At 43.7% G+C, this 16,742-nt stretch overlaps 1 protein-coding gene across 1 annotated transcript in view; it reads right to left on the bottom strand.

The window, feature by feature from the left end:
• LOC102395010 (2'-5'-oligoadenylate synthase 3) overlaps positions 1-15,305 on the bottom strand; it is a 28,409-nt gene extending 13,104 nt beyond the window's left edge. Inside the window, exons 1-9 of the mRNA XM_025267540.3 lie at positions 15,016-15,305; positions 13,718-14,223; positions 11,853-11,950; positions 11,520-11,684; positions 11,164-11,348; positions 8,844-9,076; positions 7,837-8,029; positions 7,228-7,367; positions 6,796-6,885 (exon numbers count right to left, since the gene is read on the bottom strand). Coding sequence (XP_025123325.3) covers positions 6,796-6,885; positions 7,228-7,367; positions 7,837-8,029; positions 8,844-9,076; positions 11,164-11,348; positions 11,520-11,684; positions 11,853-11,950; positions 13,718-14,223; positions 15,016-15,195 — 1,790 coding nt within the window. The 5' untranslated portion in view covers positions 15,196-15,305. The remainder of the gene's footprint in view (positions 1-6,795; positions 6,886-7,227; positions 7,368-7,836; positions 8,030-8,843; positions 9,077-11,163; positions 11,349-11,519; positions 11,685-11,852; positions 11,951-13,717; positions 14,224-15,015) is intronic.
• Positions 15,306-16,742: the final 1,437 nt, after the last annotated feature.

The raw sequence follows: 16,742 nt of genomic DNA, 5'->3' as shown, positions 1-16,742 counted from the left end.
GATGGATTCTTTACCGACTGAGCCACCAGGGAAGCCCAGGTCTGTGGGATCACAAACAGTCAGACCCAACTGAGTGACAAGCACACGCTTCCTGCTTTCACATTCTGAGCTTCCTTTCCTCAGGGCTCACCTTTCTTCCTGAGTTTCCTCAGGGCTCATCAGCTCACATTAAGGGCTGCCATGCGGATGACTGTGACAAGCTTGTTTACTGATATCAGTTCAGTTGAGTTCAGTCAGTCAGTCATGTCCAACTCTTTGCAACCCCATGGACTCAACACACCAGGCTTCCCTGTCCATCACCAACTCCCAGAGCTTACTCAAACTCAAGTCCATCGAGTTGATGATGCCATGCAACCATCTTATCCTCTGGCATCCCCTTCTCCTCCTGCCTTCAAGCTTTCCCAGCATCAGGGTCTTTCCCAACAAGTCAGTTCTTCACATCAGGTGGCCAAAATATTGGAGTTTCAGCTTCAACATCAGTCCTTCCAATGAATATTCAGGACTGATTTCCTTTAGGACGGACTGGTTGGATCTCCTTGCAGTTCAAGAGACTCTCAAGAGTCTTCTCCAACACCACCGTTCAAAAGCATCAATTCTGCCATGCTCAGCTTTCTTTATAGTCCAACTCCCACCTCCATACATAACTATTGGAAAAACCATAGCTTTGACTAGACGGACTTTTGTTGGCAAAGTAATGTCTCTGCTTTTTAATATGCTGTGTAGGTTGGTCATAACTTTTCTCCCAAGGAGCAAGTGTCTTTTAATTTCAAGTCTGCAGTCACCATCTGCAGTGATTTTGGAGCCCCCCAAAATGAAGTTTCTCACTCTTTCCATTGTTTCCCTACCTATTTGCCATGAAGTGATGAGACCAGATGCCATGATCTTAGTTTTCTGAATGTTGAATTTTAAGCCAACTTTTCCACTCTCCTCTTTCACTTTCATCAAGAGGCTCTTTAGTTCTTCCTCACTTTCTGCCATAAGGGTGGTGTCATCTGCATATCTGAGTTTATCGATATTACTCCCAGCGATCTTGATTCCAGCTTGTGCTTCATCCAGCCCAGCATTTCTCATGATGTACTCTGCATATAAGTTAAATAAGCAGGTTGACAATATACAGCCTTGACGTACTCCTGTCCCTCTTTGGAACAAGCCTGTTGTTCCATGTCCAGTTCTTACTGTTGCTTCTTGACCTGCATACAGATTTCTCAAGAGGCAGGTCAGCTGGTCTGGTATTCCCATATCTTTAAGAATTTTCCAGAGTCTGTTGTGATCCACACAGTCAAAGGCTTTGGCATACTCAATAAAGCAGAAGAAGATGTTTTTCTGGAACTCTCTAGCTTTTTCCATGATCCAACAGATGTTGGCAATTTGACCTCTGGTTCCTCTGCCTTTTCTAAATCCAGCTTGAACATCTGGAAGTTCATGGTTCACGTACTGTTGAAGCCTGGCTTGGAGAATTTTGAGCATTACTTGCTAGCATGTGAGACGAGTGCAATTGTGTGGTAGTTTGAACATTCTTTGGCATTACCTTTGTTTGGGACTGGAATGAAAACAGACCTTTTCCAGTCCTGTGGCCACTGCGGAGTCTTCCAAATTTGCTGGCATATTGAGCTGGCATATCATCTTTTAGGATTTGAAATAGCTCAACTGGAACTCCATCACCTCCACTAGATTTGTTCGTAGTGATGCTTCTTAGGGCACGCTTGACTTCTCATTTCAGGATGTCTGGCTCTAGGAGAGTGATCACACCATGGTGGTTACCTGGGTCATGAAGATCTTTTTTGTACAGTTCTTCTGTGTATTCTTGTCACCTCTTCTTAGTATCTTCTGCTTCTGTTAGGTCCATACCATTTCTGTCCTTTATTGAGCCCATCTTTGCATGAAATGTTCCCTTGGTATCTCTCATTTTCTTGAAGAGATCTCTAGCTTTTCCCAGTTATTGTTTTCCTCTATTTTTTTGCATTGATCACTGAAAAAGGCTTTCTTATCTCTCTTTGTTATTCTTTGGAACTCTGCATTCAAATGGGTATATCTTTCCTTTTCTCCTTTGCCTTTAGCTTCTCTTCTTTTCTCAGCTATTTGTAAGGCCTCCTCAGACAACCATTTTGCCTTTTTGTATTTATTTTTCTTAGGGATGGTCTTGATTCCTGCCTCCTGTACAGTGTCACGAACCTCCATCCATAGTTCTTCAGGCACTCTATCAGATCGAATCCCTTGAATCTATTTGTCACTTCCACTGTATAATCATAAGGGATTTGATTTAGGTCATACCTGAATGGTCTAGTGGTTTTCCCTACTTTCTTCAATTTAAGTCTGAATTTGGCCATAAGAAGTTCATGGTCTGAGCCACAGTCAGCTCCCAGCCTTGTTTTTGCTGACTGTACAGAGCTTCTCCACCTTTGGCTGCAAAGAAAATAATCAATCTGATTTTGGTATTGACCACCTGGTGATGTCCATGTGTAGAGTCTTCTCTTGTGGTGTTGGAAGAGGGTGTTTGCTATGACCAGTGAGTTCTCCTGGCAAAATTCTGTTAGCCTTTGACCTGCTTCATTTTGTACTCCAAGGCCAAATTTTCCTGTTTCTCCAGGTATCTCTTGACTTCCTACTTTTGCATTTCAGTCCCCTATAATGAAAAGGACATCTTTTTCGGGTGTTAGTTCTTGAAGGTCTCATAGGTCTCTACTGATACGGCAGGAAATGTTCCATTTCTTGGGAGAAACTTTTTTTATCACTCTGGGAACTATTTCACAGGATAATCTGAAAGAGGAGACACAAAAGGGGATTTGAAAGGTATCAAATACTGAGCCAAAATAAAGGGCAATTCTGACTTTAAAAATCTTTTTGGTAGTTTAGTCACTAAGTCACGTCTGACTCTTTGTGACCCCATGGACTGCAGCCCACCAGGCTTCTCTGTCCATGGGATTCTCCAGGCAAGAATACTGGAGTGGGTTGCCATTTCCTTCTCTAGGGGATCTCCTGACCCAGGGATTGGCAGGTAGATTCTTTACCTACCTGAGAAGCCCCTCAAAAAAGTTTTTATTGGATCTTAAATTGGCTAATGGTCTCAGTTCAGTCACTCAGTCATGTCCGACTCTTTGCAACCCCATGGCCTGCATCAAACCAGCCCTCCCTGTCCATCGCCAACTCCCAGAGTTAACTCAAACTCAAGTCCATTGAGTCAGAGATGCCATCCTGCCATCTCATCCTTTGTTGTCCCCTTCTCCTCCTGCCCTCAATCTTTCCCAGAATCAGGGTCTTTTCCAATGAGTTGACTCTTCCCATCAGGTGGCCAAAGTATGGGAGTTTCAGCTTCGGTATCAGTCCTTCCAGTGAATATTCAGAGTTGATTTCCTTAAGGATTGACTGGTTTGATCTCCATGCAGGCAGTCCAAGGGACTCTCAAGAGTCTTCTCCAGCACCACAATTTGAACCAGGCTGGAGAGATCATTACTAAACACTCTTTGCTGTGAGTAAGATAGTGATGGTAATTATTTATAATCATAATGGCAGGTATTAATTAAAAACTTCCTATGTATCAAATCCCACAAAAGTACACCTCTAAAAAAAAAGAAAAACTGTACCTCTCAGGTCTCCAACTGCAGAGGATCAATCTATGCTGCCCCATTGTTAGAAAAATTAAGTTCACACACTTTGCCATAATTCAAACAAGTAAGGCTGGTGGGGGTTCCATAAAGAATGTCTTGTCCCCAAATTGTGCCAATTTACCATTTCCTGTTGCCTGCTTGGTTTAGGCACGACTGCCCCAGGAGAGATACGATGAGCTCTGCTCCACTTTTTAGAGACACCTCATTTTGGTAAGGCTCTCGAACTGTGGGAGACGTGCTCAGAAACATGAACAGAGAGAGAAAGAAGCCCTGAGACAGGACAGCTCCCATGGAGCTGGGAGCCCGGAAGGCAGGTGGTACAGCAGACTGCACCCCTGGTGGGGCTGGGGCCCCCGACAAGGTGCTGAACCTCCAGGGAGGCTCAGAGAACTCCACCCTCATCTCTCCTGCTTTAATCTCCATTCTCCCCAGTTTTGTTTCCTCGGCAGGAAGTGGCCCAGAATGAGGACTCAGCTCTGGGCAATGAGGCGTTTATGACTCGGGTGTTTCAGATTGCATACGAGCATGTCCATCATCCCTTACACGCTCTCTTCTCTGTTCTGAGTCTCATGAATTTGTGGTTGAACCAGCAGTTCTGATGTGCACCACCCTCGAGCTTTGTGTCACCTGTGTCTACCAGCTTTGACCAAATCATCAGAGTTCAGCTGACAAACACTTATCCAAAAAAGTTTTGAAAGAAAATGCTTTATTGTTTCTTGTGGTCATATAAGCAATAAAGATTTACAGCAAAATACAACAAAACCACAAAATTAAGAAAAGTATAAAGCTCACTCATCATACTATAATCCACATCTCCACTGAAAACATTGAGGTCGTCATGAAACCAACATTACAAAGGAAATTTAGGAAAACTTGCTAAGTACACTAATATAAATATGGATATCTAGGAATAATATGAGAAAGCATATGTAATAGCAATGCAGGGGAAAACTATAAAATGTAGTTACAGAGTAATTAAAGAAGACAATTAATGGAAAGAAGTTCCAAGTTTGTGGACTGGAATTCTCAATATTACATGGATGTCATTTTCCCTGAACTAATTTATGGAATTCTAATCAAATGCCTCCCTGTATTTTGGGTGAAAATTCACAAACTGAGTATAATATTGACATAGAAATAGACAAAGCCAAGAGAAGACATTAGTTTGGATAGAACAGAGTTTTCTATAAGACACTGAGAATTAATATCAGGCTATCATAATTAGTAAAGGTAGTATTAAACCAAGGACACAAAAATTGATCAATGATATAACGCAGGCTCACACACAGATGACTCTGGACGTATGTCTGAGGTGGTTCTGCAGAACAGTGGGGACGGATGGTCCCTTCAGCAAATGCTGCCAGAATACTTGGCATCCACACAGCAGAACTAGTACAGACCACCAACTCACACCCATTTGTCTGTGTTTTGATATGATAGTCATAAAGTCTTGCCAACTTTACGTCTTGAAGCTTTCTCCCTGTGTTTTCTTCTAGGAGTTTTACAGTTTCAGCTCTTATGTTTAGGCCTTTATCTATTCTGAGTTGATATTTGTGCATGCTGGAAGAAAAGTTGTGATTTTATCCTTTTGCATGTGGATGTCCAATTTTCCCAGCTTGATTTATTGAAGAGACTGTCCTTTTCTCATTGTATATTCTTGACAACTTTGCCAAAGAGTAATTGACTGTGTAAACAAAACACTGACAATAAAACAAAAATAGACAAAGGGGAACTAATCCAACTAAGAAGCTTCTGCCCAGCAAATGAAAAAAACACAATGAAGTGAAAAGGTAATTGATGAAAAAGAATAGATATATGTATAGCTGAATCACTTTGCTGTACATTCAAACTAACACACAATGTAAATCAACTATACTCCACATAAAATAAAAATGAAAAACAGGCATAAAATAAAAGGGAGAAAAGGGAATGGAAATAGAGAAAATGATTACAAACCACTATCTGATAAGGGGTTAATGACAAAATAATGAGGGCCTTGGGCTTCCCTGGTGGCTCAGCTGGTAAAGAACCTGCTTGCAATGTGGGAGACCTGGGTTCGATCCCTGGGTTGGGAGATCCCCTGGAGAAGGAAATGGCAACCCACTCCAGTGTTCTTGCCTGGAGAGTCCCAGGGACGCTGGAGCCTGGTGGGCTGCCGTCTATGGGGTTGCGCAGAATTGGACATGACTGAAGCGACTTAGCAGAAGCAGTAGCAGCTACCATATGATCCATGTGGCTCTTCAATTGAGCAACTATTTACCAGTTCAATTCATCTACTAGTGACTGTAGCTTTATGTACAATTCTGAAACACTCTCAGAAAACAATACAAGTGGACCACCCACATGGTAATTACATGTGATTCCAAAGTGTCCTCTCCGCATGAAGAGATACATGTGCTAAAGATAACACCGTGGTAACAAAACCCCATGGGGAGTAGAATCCCATTTTCAGAAAGACTCGACATCGACATGGAAATCGAGACAGAAGAGACTAGAGAGTAAGGATCCAAGTTTTGAAGACACTTTGGGATTCTTCCTCTTGTTTAAAAACAACCATATTTCTCACTCTCATGTTTAAATCAATGACCAAGTATGGTCCTCCCAGGTCCCTAGAAACAGGAGACACAGCCTGTCATCCTGTGTCCAGGCCACACGGGAACCCCCAGGGTCTTCCATGAGACAGACCGAGTTAGAGGAAAACAAGGCCAAGACCTTGATGGTCATTTCTCTGGGAAAGGCAGGTGAGGCAGGGAAAGCAGTCTTTGGATGGCAAGTATGAATAATGTAAGAGGGCTGTGGAGAGGAAGGGGTTTCCTGAGTCATCTGGTACCTGGTCCCAGCATGAGTGGGGCAGGGTGGGTTGTGGCTCAGACTGGCTCTGAGTCTGGGCAGTGGAGCAGAGAGGAAATGCTCGACAGGTTTGCATGGGAAAGGCCAACAGTGAGCTGCTGGCTGTGTCTAGGAAACAGCCAACCCCGGGAGGGCAGTCTCTCCAGGATCAGCAGGGCCCAGATGTCAAAGCCTCTGAGAACACAAATATAGAAAGGATAAACACAGAAGCCCCGGCCAAGGAGCAGGAATGAGGGTTGAGATGGGGTGGGGAGAGGGTGAGATGGTGGCTTCATCTAGGAGCCACCTCGTAGGCAGTGACAAGAGAAGAGGTGATGGCTGAGGATGACCAGGATGGTACCTCGGGTCATCATCACAGCTAGGATTTGCTGAAGAGCCCACACCTACCTTGAGGGTGGTGGCAGAGGTGCTTGTGTGGGTCTGGGTCACTCTAAGGAGCAGATGCCAATGTGAGATTCAATGTGGGAGATTGTTCTTTGGGGAAACACCCAGGTGAGAGACAATGATCAGGGATCTTATGGAAGCTGCGAAAGCTGACAACCCTGATCTAATCTGACTCTGGGTAAAGGCAAGAAAGAAGGACCCTGCAGTTGCCTCTGCAGTCAAGACAAGGTCCAGCAAGGTCGTGGAGAGTCCTGTCGCCAATGTTCCATGTCAGAGCTTCCCCTGACTCTCAGGAATGGGGCTGCCTGAGTGTCTCTGGCACCCGTGGTCATTGTCTGGGAGCTGCAGGTAGGCGGCGTGGCTTGGTGTCAACGTGGAGATGGATCACGGAGGGCAGTAGCTGGGACCCTCAGCCGAGTATGTTCCCTCCATTGAGGCTCTGCTAGATTCCTTGTCGTGGTCCGCAAATGCGAAACAGAAAAATTCAGTGTATGAAGACACATTGAGAGCAGCGACAAAGAGCAGGAGCTTCATAGCAAGAAGGACCAGGGTTCAACTTCACACTCTCGTCTCTCACTCATCAGGGGACTCTGAGTGAGTGGCCATGTCTCAATGTATTACTATGAGAATCAGAGTAAAATCCATCTCACGGGGATGCTGGAGGCCTCAAAGGAGGAATAGCAATATGGAGAAGCCAAAGGCTGTCTTCCAGCCACTTAGGTGACCAGTGACTCAGGCAGTAAGAACACCTTGATCTTTTGTGTGTCCTTATGGGAGTTTTTCTGGAATGGATTTTGTCAATGACACGTTGGTTTTGGTACCAAGGCAGGGTGGCAATGTAAGTTGGTAAGCTTGCTGTCTAACCCAGTGATTCATTCTGGGGCAGACACAGGTGTAATTCTACATATTCTAGTAACCACAATGAAAGAATACAAAGACCGAGATGAAACTCCGTTTGATTTAAGTAGCATTTCTAGAAGTTGTTATCTCAACATGCCATCAATTTCAGGTCAGGTAAGTAATGAGGAGGTGTCACTGGCACGTTCCAGGTGCTCACTGGCGTCCCATCCAAGTTCTTACAGCACGAATACCTCAGCCAGACTGTAACCTCCTGTGCCAGCAGCTGCCACCTCTGTGGCTCTCTACCAGCCACATTTCCAGTCGGGTCAGCCGGGTCCAGAATCACAGGCCTGGAAACAACAGTCAAGAGGGGCAGGTGAGTACATGGGCTGTGTCTGGGGTGTTCAGAGCTCCCGGCAGGGCAAAATACCAGCCTGGGTAGGCTGTTTCTGGGGGCAGCTGGAGGCCCCATGGACATCTCTCCCTGGGTTGTGACCTGGGTGCCCTGCCCTACAGTGGGCATTGAACACGAGGTGAAGGAGAATTGCATTTGGGCCTGGAGAGACCTGGTTTCAATCTCACCTCTGCTCTTTAGTAGTGGTGTCTCTTTGGGCAGGTCACCTGAATCTCTAGTCCTCAGTATCCTCATCTGTGAAATGGGCAGATTTGAAAATCCCTACCTCAAAGGATGTTGTATGAGGATCTAGAGAAGCACTTGACATGCTCCCAACAGTAACTGAAACATAATGAGGGGTCTATACACGACAGGTTTAATAACCAAAATTCCCCTATTCTATCAGTGTTTTTGTCTTATAGCAAGCTCTTACTTCCTGGAAGCAATTTTTATTATTGCTGTAGCTATTGTTATGTCAGTAAAATTTCAGTTATTTCACTCATTTTCTGTAAAGGTTTGAACAAGCCCTTCTTTCTCCAATCCTCAGTTAATCTGTGAAATGGTTAGCACAGTGCCAGCCTCACAGGGTTGCAGGTTATTATTTAAATTTATTATTTAAATTGCATGGTAAGAGCAAAGCACTCAGCATGATTGACAATAGCTGATGATAAATAAATGTGGAACCCTATTTCTTCCTAAATTTCTAGGGTTCCACAGCTGTAATCAGGGCTTCATTTTATGGGGATCTAAGCCATGTGAGGATAGAGTACCTTGGTTTTTCCAGTTGTCTTTTCAGGCATTGTGTAATAATAGGGTTTTCAAAGTCATAATACTTTTTCCAGTAGATGCAGAGGTCCTGATGCTTCAGGACTAACTCCAAAACAGTCCGAAATCCTTCAGCTGTCCTGAATTTTGTTTTAGAGCCGTCCTGCTCCCAGGCATAGATAGTTAGCAACTCCAGGGCATACTGTGAGGGCAGTTTTTTCCCATGTCTCTTCTTACACTGAGAAGAGGAAAAAAATTAGAAACATGAATTTTTCAGCTTTTGTATGAAGAATTAATGAGTTAATGCCAATACTTCTCAAACTATTCCAGAAAAGTGAGGATCAAGAGACGATTTCAAACTCCTTTTATACCAAAACCAGACAAATACGGCACAAAAAAGAAAACGATAGGCCTGATTTATCATAGATGCGAAAATCCTCCACAAAATACTAGCAAAGTAAATTCTTCAATATATTATAAGGTCATACAAGTATGATCAAGTTAGATATATTCCAGGGATGCAAGGGTGCTTCAGTATCACAGATCAATCAATTGATACAGTTGTATTAAGAAAATAAAGGATAAAAAGCATATGACCATTTCCCCAGATACAGAAAAAACATTTGAGAAGATTCAACAGCCATATGTGATACAGACTCTTTCCAAGGTGGGTATGGAGAGAACATAACTCAATATAAGCCATATATGACCAATGCACAGCTAATACCATACTCAGTGGTGAAGACTGAAAGCTTTTATTTTAAGATTGGGAACAAGACATATATGCCCTCTCTCCCCACATTTATCCAATATAGTATTAGAAGTCTGTCCATAGCAATCAGGCAGGAAAAAGAAACAAAATACATCCAGAGTAAAAAGGAGGACGTTATACTCTTGCTATTTGCAGATGACATGATATTATACATAGAAAACCCAAAAGACACCACCAAAAAACTTAAGACAATCAAAGACTGAATTTAGGAATATTGTAGGATACAAAAATAACACATGGAAATCTGTTGTACTTCTATACATGAATAACAGACTATTGGAATGAGAAATTTAAAAACAATCCCATTTATAATTACATCAAAAAGAATTTAAAAACTAGGAATAAATTTAACCATAGAGGTGAAAGACCTGTACCCTGTAGTGTATAAGACTTTGATGAGAGAAACTGAAGATGACAAAAATAAATGGAAAGATATAGTGATGATGGATTTGAGGAATTAATGTTAAAATGTGCAAATTACCCAAACAAACCATATGCACATCGTCATGGCATATGATTTAGTGTTGCTGGGCCATGTTACTCTTCACAAGTGACAAAACAAGAGGTTACTTCATTCGCCCAAATTCAGACAGTCAGGAAGTGAACAAAAGAGTGTGGGTTGGGAGGTGGGGAGTAGGGGGTTAGCACTCATTAATTTATTGAATAATTACCCAGTGAGCACGTATTATGTGCCAGGCACTATTCTAGGTTCTGTGGCAACAGCAGTGAATATACAATATTATATTGTATATTTATACAATATATATAAATAAAATATACAAATCCCTTCTTTTGTGGACATTTTTAGTGGGGAGATAGACAATAAACAAATAAGCTCATGCAAAGGCCCTGAGGCTGGAGTAGAGTTTCCTCCTTGGAGAACTAATGAAGAGGAGAGACCAGCCTGGGAGTGGGGGTGAGAGGGCAGAGAGAGGGGTTCAGAGAGCTTGGGGGCAGATCCTGTGAGCCTCCCGAGATTATGGTGGGGGGGAGGGTATGGGGGTCAGTGGAAGTGACTGAGACGGTAGCAATTGATGATAATGGGTTTATTTTAGATACAGGTCCAAGCCACTTGCAGACTGGTTGGATGGGTGTGTGTGTGGGTAAGTGTGTGAAAAAGATAAGAAGGACCCATGGTTCTGCCCTGCGTAGCTGGAAGGATGGAGCTCTCATTTCGTGATGTGGGAAGACTAGGAAGAATGAGATGTCCACTGGCACCCGTCCCAGGCCCTACCTTTTTTTCTCCCTAACCTTTCCCCCTCCCTACAACCTCTACACCTCCACCTTCTTCCTTTCAGCCTTTCCTTCTTGTTTCCTGCCCTCTCCCCTCCTCCATGCCCTTCCCTCCTCTCCATCCGTCTCCATCGGGCTCCCTCCTGCCTCTCGCATCCTTTCTGATTCCTCCCCTCCTCACTCTCCTCTTTCTTCTCCTCCCCACACCTCTCCCTGCTCCTTCCCTCCCTCCATGCCTTCCTCCTTCCTCTCCCGTCCTCACTCTCTCCCTTCCCCTCCTCCTCCTCCTCGGCTCTCTGCCCAGATGGGACCGGCCATACCTGTTGGTACCAGTGCTTCACCAGGCGGATGAGGCTCTTCAGCTTGGCCGGACGCTCCTTCAGGAAGGCTCTCTGCAACTCCGTGAAGCAGGGGGAGAACTCACCCTCTCTCCTCAGGTTCTCGCACTCTTGGATGAGCTGGACGTAGATTTGAGGGTTAGGTTTGTAATCTTCAGTCACCTGAGCTATGGAGGAGGCATCCAGAACTTTAAGGCATCAGCTCTTCTCTTCTCTAGACAAGCTCACTGGCCATAGGGGCCAGTGGGGAGGTCAGCAGGCCCAGAGCCAGGGGGCCTGAGGTCCATCCCCAGTCTTCCCTTCTCCCGCCTCTACCGCCATCACCCATCGTCTCTCACCTGGACTCAGCAGAGGTGGTGGCACCCTCCTCCCTGGATCCTCCACAGCCCATACAGAGCCCTTTAAACCTGATCCGTCCACTTCTTGCTTCCTAGGACCTTTGGATAAAATTCCAGGTCCGCAAAGTGGCCCACACGGATGGTGAGACCTATCTCCTCTTTTGTCTTACCTCCAGCCTCAATCCCTTTGGCACTGACTCCCCTGGTTGCTTCACTTCTTCAAATATGCCATGTTCATTCCTGTCTTTGCACCTGCTGTTTCCTCCTCTGGAACCCCCAGATCTTTGCGTGCTTGGCCTCTTCTCATCCCTCAGGCCTCAGGTCAGAGGTCACCTTTCTTGTCACCCTGTCTGTGAAAGTCCTCTGATCCCCACCTCTCTCTTTTGGATCCCCATATTCGGTTTTTGTCAGAGCGAGTCATCATCTCATTCCTGGTGTTCATATGGTCAGTCTCCAGGAAAGAGGTTCTCTGTCTGTCTCATTTAGGCCATGGAATATGCCTTGTGCCTCCAAGGTACACAGTGGAAACTGAGCCTCAGAGATGTGTTGCTCCCTGTCCCAGTGATCCTGCAGATTGTCTATAGATGCTAATGCTCAGCATAAGTTTGCTGAGGTTCCTTATGCTTTGAAAAATAGATGAAATTAACATTCTGAGTTTACATCAGATCTATGCTGCTTCATTTTGGGGGATGGGATTTATCTATTCTTGGGCTTCCCTGGTGGCTCAGATGATAAAGAATCTGCCTGCAATGCAGGAGACCCAGGTTTGATCCCTGGGTGAGGAAGATCCCCTGGAGAAGGGAACGGCAATCCAGTCCAGTATCCTTGCCTGGAGAATCCCAAGGACAGAGGAGCCTGGCGGGCTACAGTCCATGGGGTCACAAAGAGCTGGACACAGCTGAGCGACTAAAACTTTCACTTATCTATTAATATTCTATTGAAGTTAATTTATTTGCAATATTGTGCTGGTTTCAGGTGTCCAGCAATGTGATTCAGTTATAAATAGATAAGATATACTATAAGATACTGAACATAGTTCCCTATTGAAAGTGAAGTCACTCAGTCGTGTTGACTCTCTGTGACCCCATAGACTAGCCTACCAGGCAACTCCATCCATGGGATTTTCTAGGCAAGAATACTGAAGTGGGTTGCTATGTCCTTTTCCAATAGTTCCCTATGCTATTCAGTATATCCTTGTTGGTGATCTGTTTTATGTGTAACTTCCTCATTTTTAGTAAGGTAAGGTTCACACACTTTGGCATAAGTAGAACTAGTAAGCCTGGCTATAATAAACAAACATACAAAATGTGAGGGAGCACAAAGAGTTAAGGGAAAAAAAAATGAGCCAACTGGGAATAATGGAGGATGTCACTGTAGAAAATTTGGACCAGAAAGCCAGTAGTTAGAAAAGACAGATAAATCAAGACATGGTCCTCTCTCCCAAGGAAAGTATTCACATTTCTTAATATATTTGGGGCTAGTGTAGACTGAGTAACCACAAGTAGACCAGATGTCAACCTCTCTTAAAATACCTCCTGTTCCTGCAGAAGGCAGCCTAGCACCTATTGTGCCTTAGAGAAAACAGGGTGTTGTCAGCACCATCCCCCATGAGCTCAATTTTCTATATATTCTTTTGATCCTGAGATGCACAACAGATAAAGCTCTGTAAGGGATCAAGAGGAATGTAAGTGACAGGTACCAAGTGAGTCCAACAGGCTATAAACCTGTCACAAGGAAGTTAAGGATGGTAAGAGTTTACACACTCATCCCCACTATCCAAAACTAGAATGTTCCTGTGAAAGTTTTGTTAAGTCAAAATGGTGTAAAACAAAGTAATTACCTTAGGACATAGCTTATTAAGGGATGCACGAAAGAAACCGAGATGAAGCACAGATGCTCACAGACACAGTTCAAAGTTTGGCGATATGTGTATACTTATAACTGATTCATGTGGTTGCACAGCAGAAACTAACACAACAATGTAAAGCAACTATCCTCCAATTAACAGAAATCCTATGATAACACATAATGGAAAAGAATATTTTAAAAAGAATTGTGTGTAAATGTATGTGTGTGTATGTGTGTGTATATATATATATAAAACCAAATCACTTTGATATACAACAGGAATCAACCTTGTAAATCAGCTATATTTCAATATAAATAAATAAATAAGATAAAAAAAAGAAACATCTTACCCCGAATTTGTACCAATTTGCTGTTTAATATTGTCATGGTGGCTAATTATCTTGCTCTGAGATACTAAGATCTCCTCCCTGTGTTGACGGGATGTTTTAAAAGGCTCTTGAACTGAGGGAGATTTCTGCTCAAAACCATGAAAAAAAAGAAAGAAAGAAAGAAAGAATCCCTGACATAGGACAAAGACTGAAATACCTTGTGACTGGGAGTACTTAGCCAGGGCATCAAAGGCGGGCAGGACATCAAACTTTACCCCCTGGCAGAACAAGGGGGATCTCAGCACGAAGCTGAGAGCACGCCGCTTCCTCTTTCGCTGCTTCTGGACCTCAAACTCCACTTCAAGTTTTTTCTTTCTTTGACAGGCTTCCAACTGTCTCCTAATTTCCTTGATGAATCTTACTCGGTGCTTAAAGTTCTCCTGAAAACTTGTGAAATTGGTGAGGAAGACGACGAGGTCAGCATCTGAGAGGTCCTTGAGGGTCGTGCCTTTGCCTGAGGAGCCGCCCTAAAACAGGTGATGAGAATGAGAACTGACATTTATTGTTTGAGAAGAGCCTCCCTAAATAAAATGCTGAGAACAATCACTAACATTTTGAGTGCTAGCCACTGCTCTGAAGGCATCAGAGGCTGTAACTCCTAGAATGCTCACAAGAACTCTGGGATCTAGCTACTGTTACTATCTGTTGTCATCTTCCGGATGGTGAAACAGATGCTGAGAGAGATCATGTATCAGTCAAGTCACACAGCTAGTAGGTGACAGAGATGCTGTTCACACCCTGGTTGTCTTTTTCTAAAGTCTGTGTTCCTTATGTCTTGTAATTTATGACCTTATATGATTAATACTGTAAACTGACCCATGGCTGACTTTACTTGATTTGCTGAAAATTCTGGATAAGGAAACATAGGCACAGAGAGGTTAAGTGACTTGCCCAAGACCTCACAGCCAGCAGGCGCTATCTGCTTTCAAAACCTATACTCTTAACCAGCTCATGACTCTGCAGAAATGGTGAGACCCCAGCCTGGTCAAAGATTAGTGGACTGTAGATACTGCCAGGATTCAGATTGCCTAGATTCGTGACCTAGGTGGTTTATACACTTCCCCAGGGCATTTGTTTAAAATGTACAGTTGGATGCCCTCTCCCCAGAAGCTATTTTCACAAGTGTGGTTATAGTTTTGGCATGGATAAATCAGAAACCACCAGCCCTAGAGACCTCAACCTCTTGCTCTCTGTTTGTCTCTGTGGAAACGCTTGCTCACCAGCCCCGCTTCTCCCCAGCCAGGCAGTTCTAGACTCACCTTCACAACTTTGGACACCCGAAAAGAGTGGGCGGCCTCTTGGAAGCACGTCTCCTTCAGGAAAGTGCAGATGATGTCAATGGCTTCATTGACCTGCCTTCGGAACTCCTTGTGTGGCAGGAGGTGGTCTTCGATGAACTCATCCAGTTTGTTGGCTTGGGTTTTTCTGAGTTTCTTCATGATGCTCAGGCAGGAAGGGGCAGAAGAAGCATTGGAGGGAGGCAAAACTGGTAGCCTAAACCTATTAGCTTCTGTCTTTTCTGCTGCCTGGGACTAGGCTGCCGTGAGTTTCATTTCCTTGAAAAGGCGGAGCCTTGTCAGAATCTGGGCTATCATCTTGTCAGAAGGGAGGAGCCATACCCTTTTCTTTGCTTTGAAGAAATTAAGCGTCTCTTTGATCCTGACCTTTGTCTCCCACCTCTTTCTCTTGTTTTCTGAGACTTTTTGTTTTTAACCACCCCCTAGACAGCAGTCCCCAACCTTTTTGGCACCAGGGACTGGTTTCTTGAAAGAAGATATATGAATCCTTGCAGGGGGTTCAGGCAGCAATGTGAGCGATGGGGAGCCCCAATGAAGCTTTGCTTGCTGGCCAGCCAATCGCTTCCTGCTGTGTGGCCTGGTTGGGACCCCTGCCCTAGAGCATTAGGCCTTTCTTGACACTATTCTGAAATGTTGCTTTTTTAACCCAGGTTAGTACCTCACCCAAGATAAATTATAAGTAAAAACATTTTGGGAGATTTTCTTTGTCTTTTTTGGTTGCCTACCAGACTGTTTTATAGTCTCCTGTACTCTTTACAGCACTACCTGCATATTTCAAAAAGAAAAATGCCAGGAAAATAAGAGAGTGTAAAGACCATCTAGGATCCCAAACCTCAAGAACTATATCTATAAGCATTCTGGTGTAGATCTTTTCAGATATATATATATATATATATATATATTCCACCCCCACCCCCCCACAGGTTAATGGACAAAGTGTCTTTTTTTTTCTAAATGACGTTGTCCTGTACTTTCCCCCCTTTTTGATTAATAGACTTTATTTCCTAAAGAGGCTTCAGGTTTACAGAAAAATTGAGTATAAGTACAGAGTTCACTTGAAGCTGAAACTCCAATATTTTGGCCACCTGATGTGAAGAGCTGACTCATTTGAAAAGACCCTGATGTTGGGAAAGATAGAAGGCAGGAAGAGAAGGGGACGACAGAGGATGAGATGGTTGGATGGCATCACCAACTCAATGGACATGAGTTTGGGTCAACTCCAGGAGTTGGTGATGGACAGGGAGGCCTGGCGTGCTGTGGTTCATGGGGTTGCAAAGAGTCAGACACAACTGAGCGACTGAACTGAACTGAACAGAGTTCACTTATGTCCCCATCATTTCCCCTATTTTTGACTTTGGTGTGGTAAGATGAACTGATATTGACATGTTATTATTAAACAAAGCTCAAAGTTTACTCTATGTTGTACATTTTATGACTTTGCCAAAATCATGTCTTATCTCCACCAATTATGAAATCACCCAGAATGTTTTTACCTCTTGCTCCACCAGCTCATCTCTCTCTGAGTTTAGATGTTTCTCCTCTTCTAATATATGCATTCAGTGCTAAAAGTTTTCCTCTAAGTGCTGCTTTCGTCACATCTCAAGATCTTAATTGGTTATTTTTTTTTCCTTTCCTTGAGTGCAAAATAATTTTTCCGTCTCTTAGAGTTTTGGACCCATGTGTTAATC

The sequence above is a fragment of the Bubalus bubalis genome, chromosome 17, assembly GCF_019923935.1.
Source record: "Bubalus bubalis isolate 160015118507 breed Murrah chromosome 17, NDDB_SH_1, whole genome shotgun sequence".
Lineage (NCBI taxonomy): Eukaryota > Metazoa > Chordata > Mammalia > Artiodactyla > Bovidae > Bubalus > Bubalus bubalis.
Note: the sequence above shows the minus strand (reverse complement) of the source record. Positions and strands in the feature narration are given on the sequence as shown.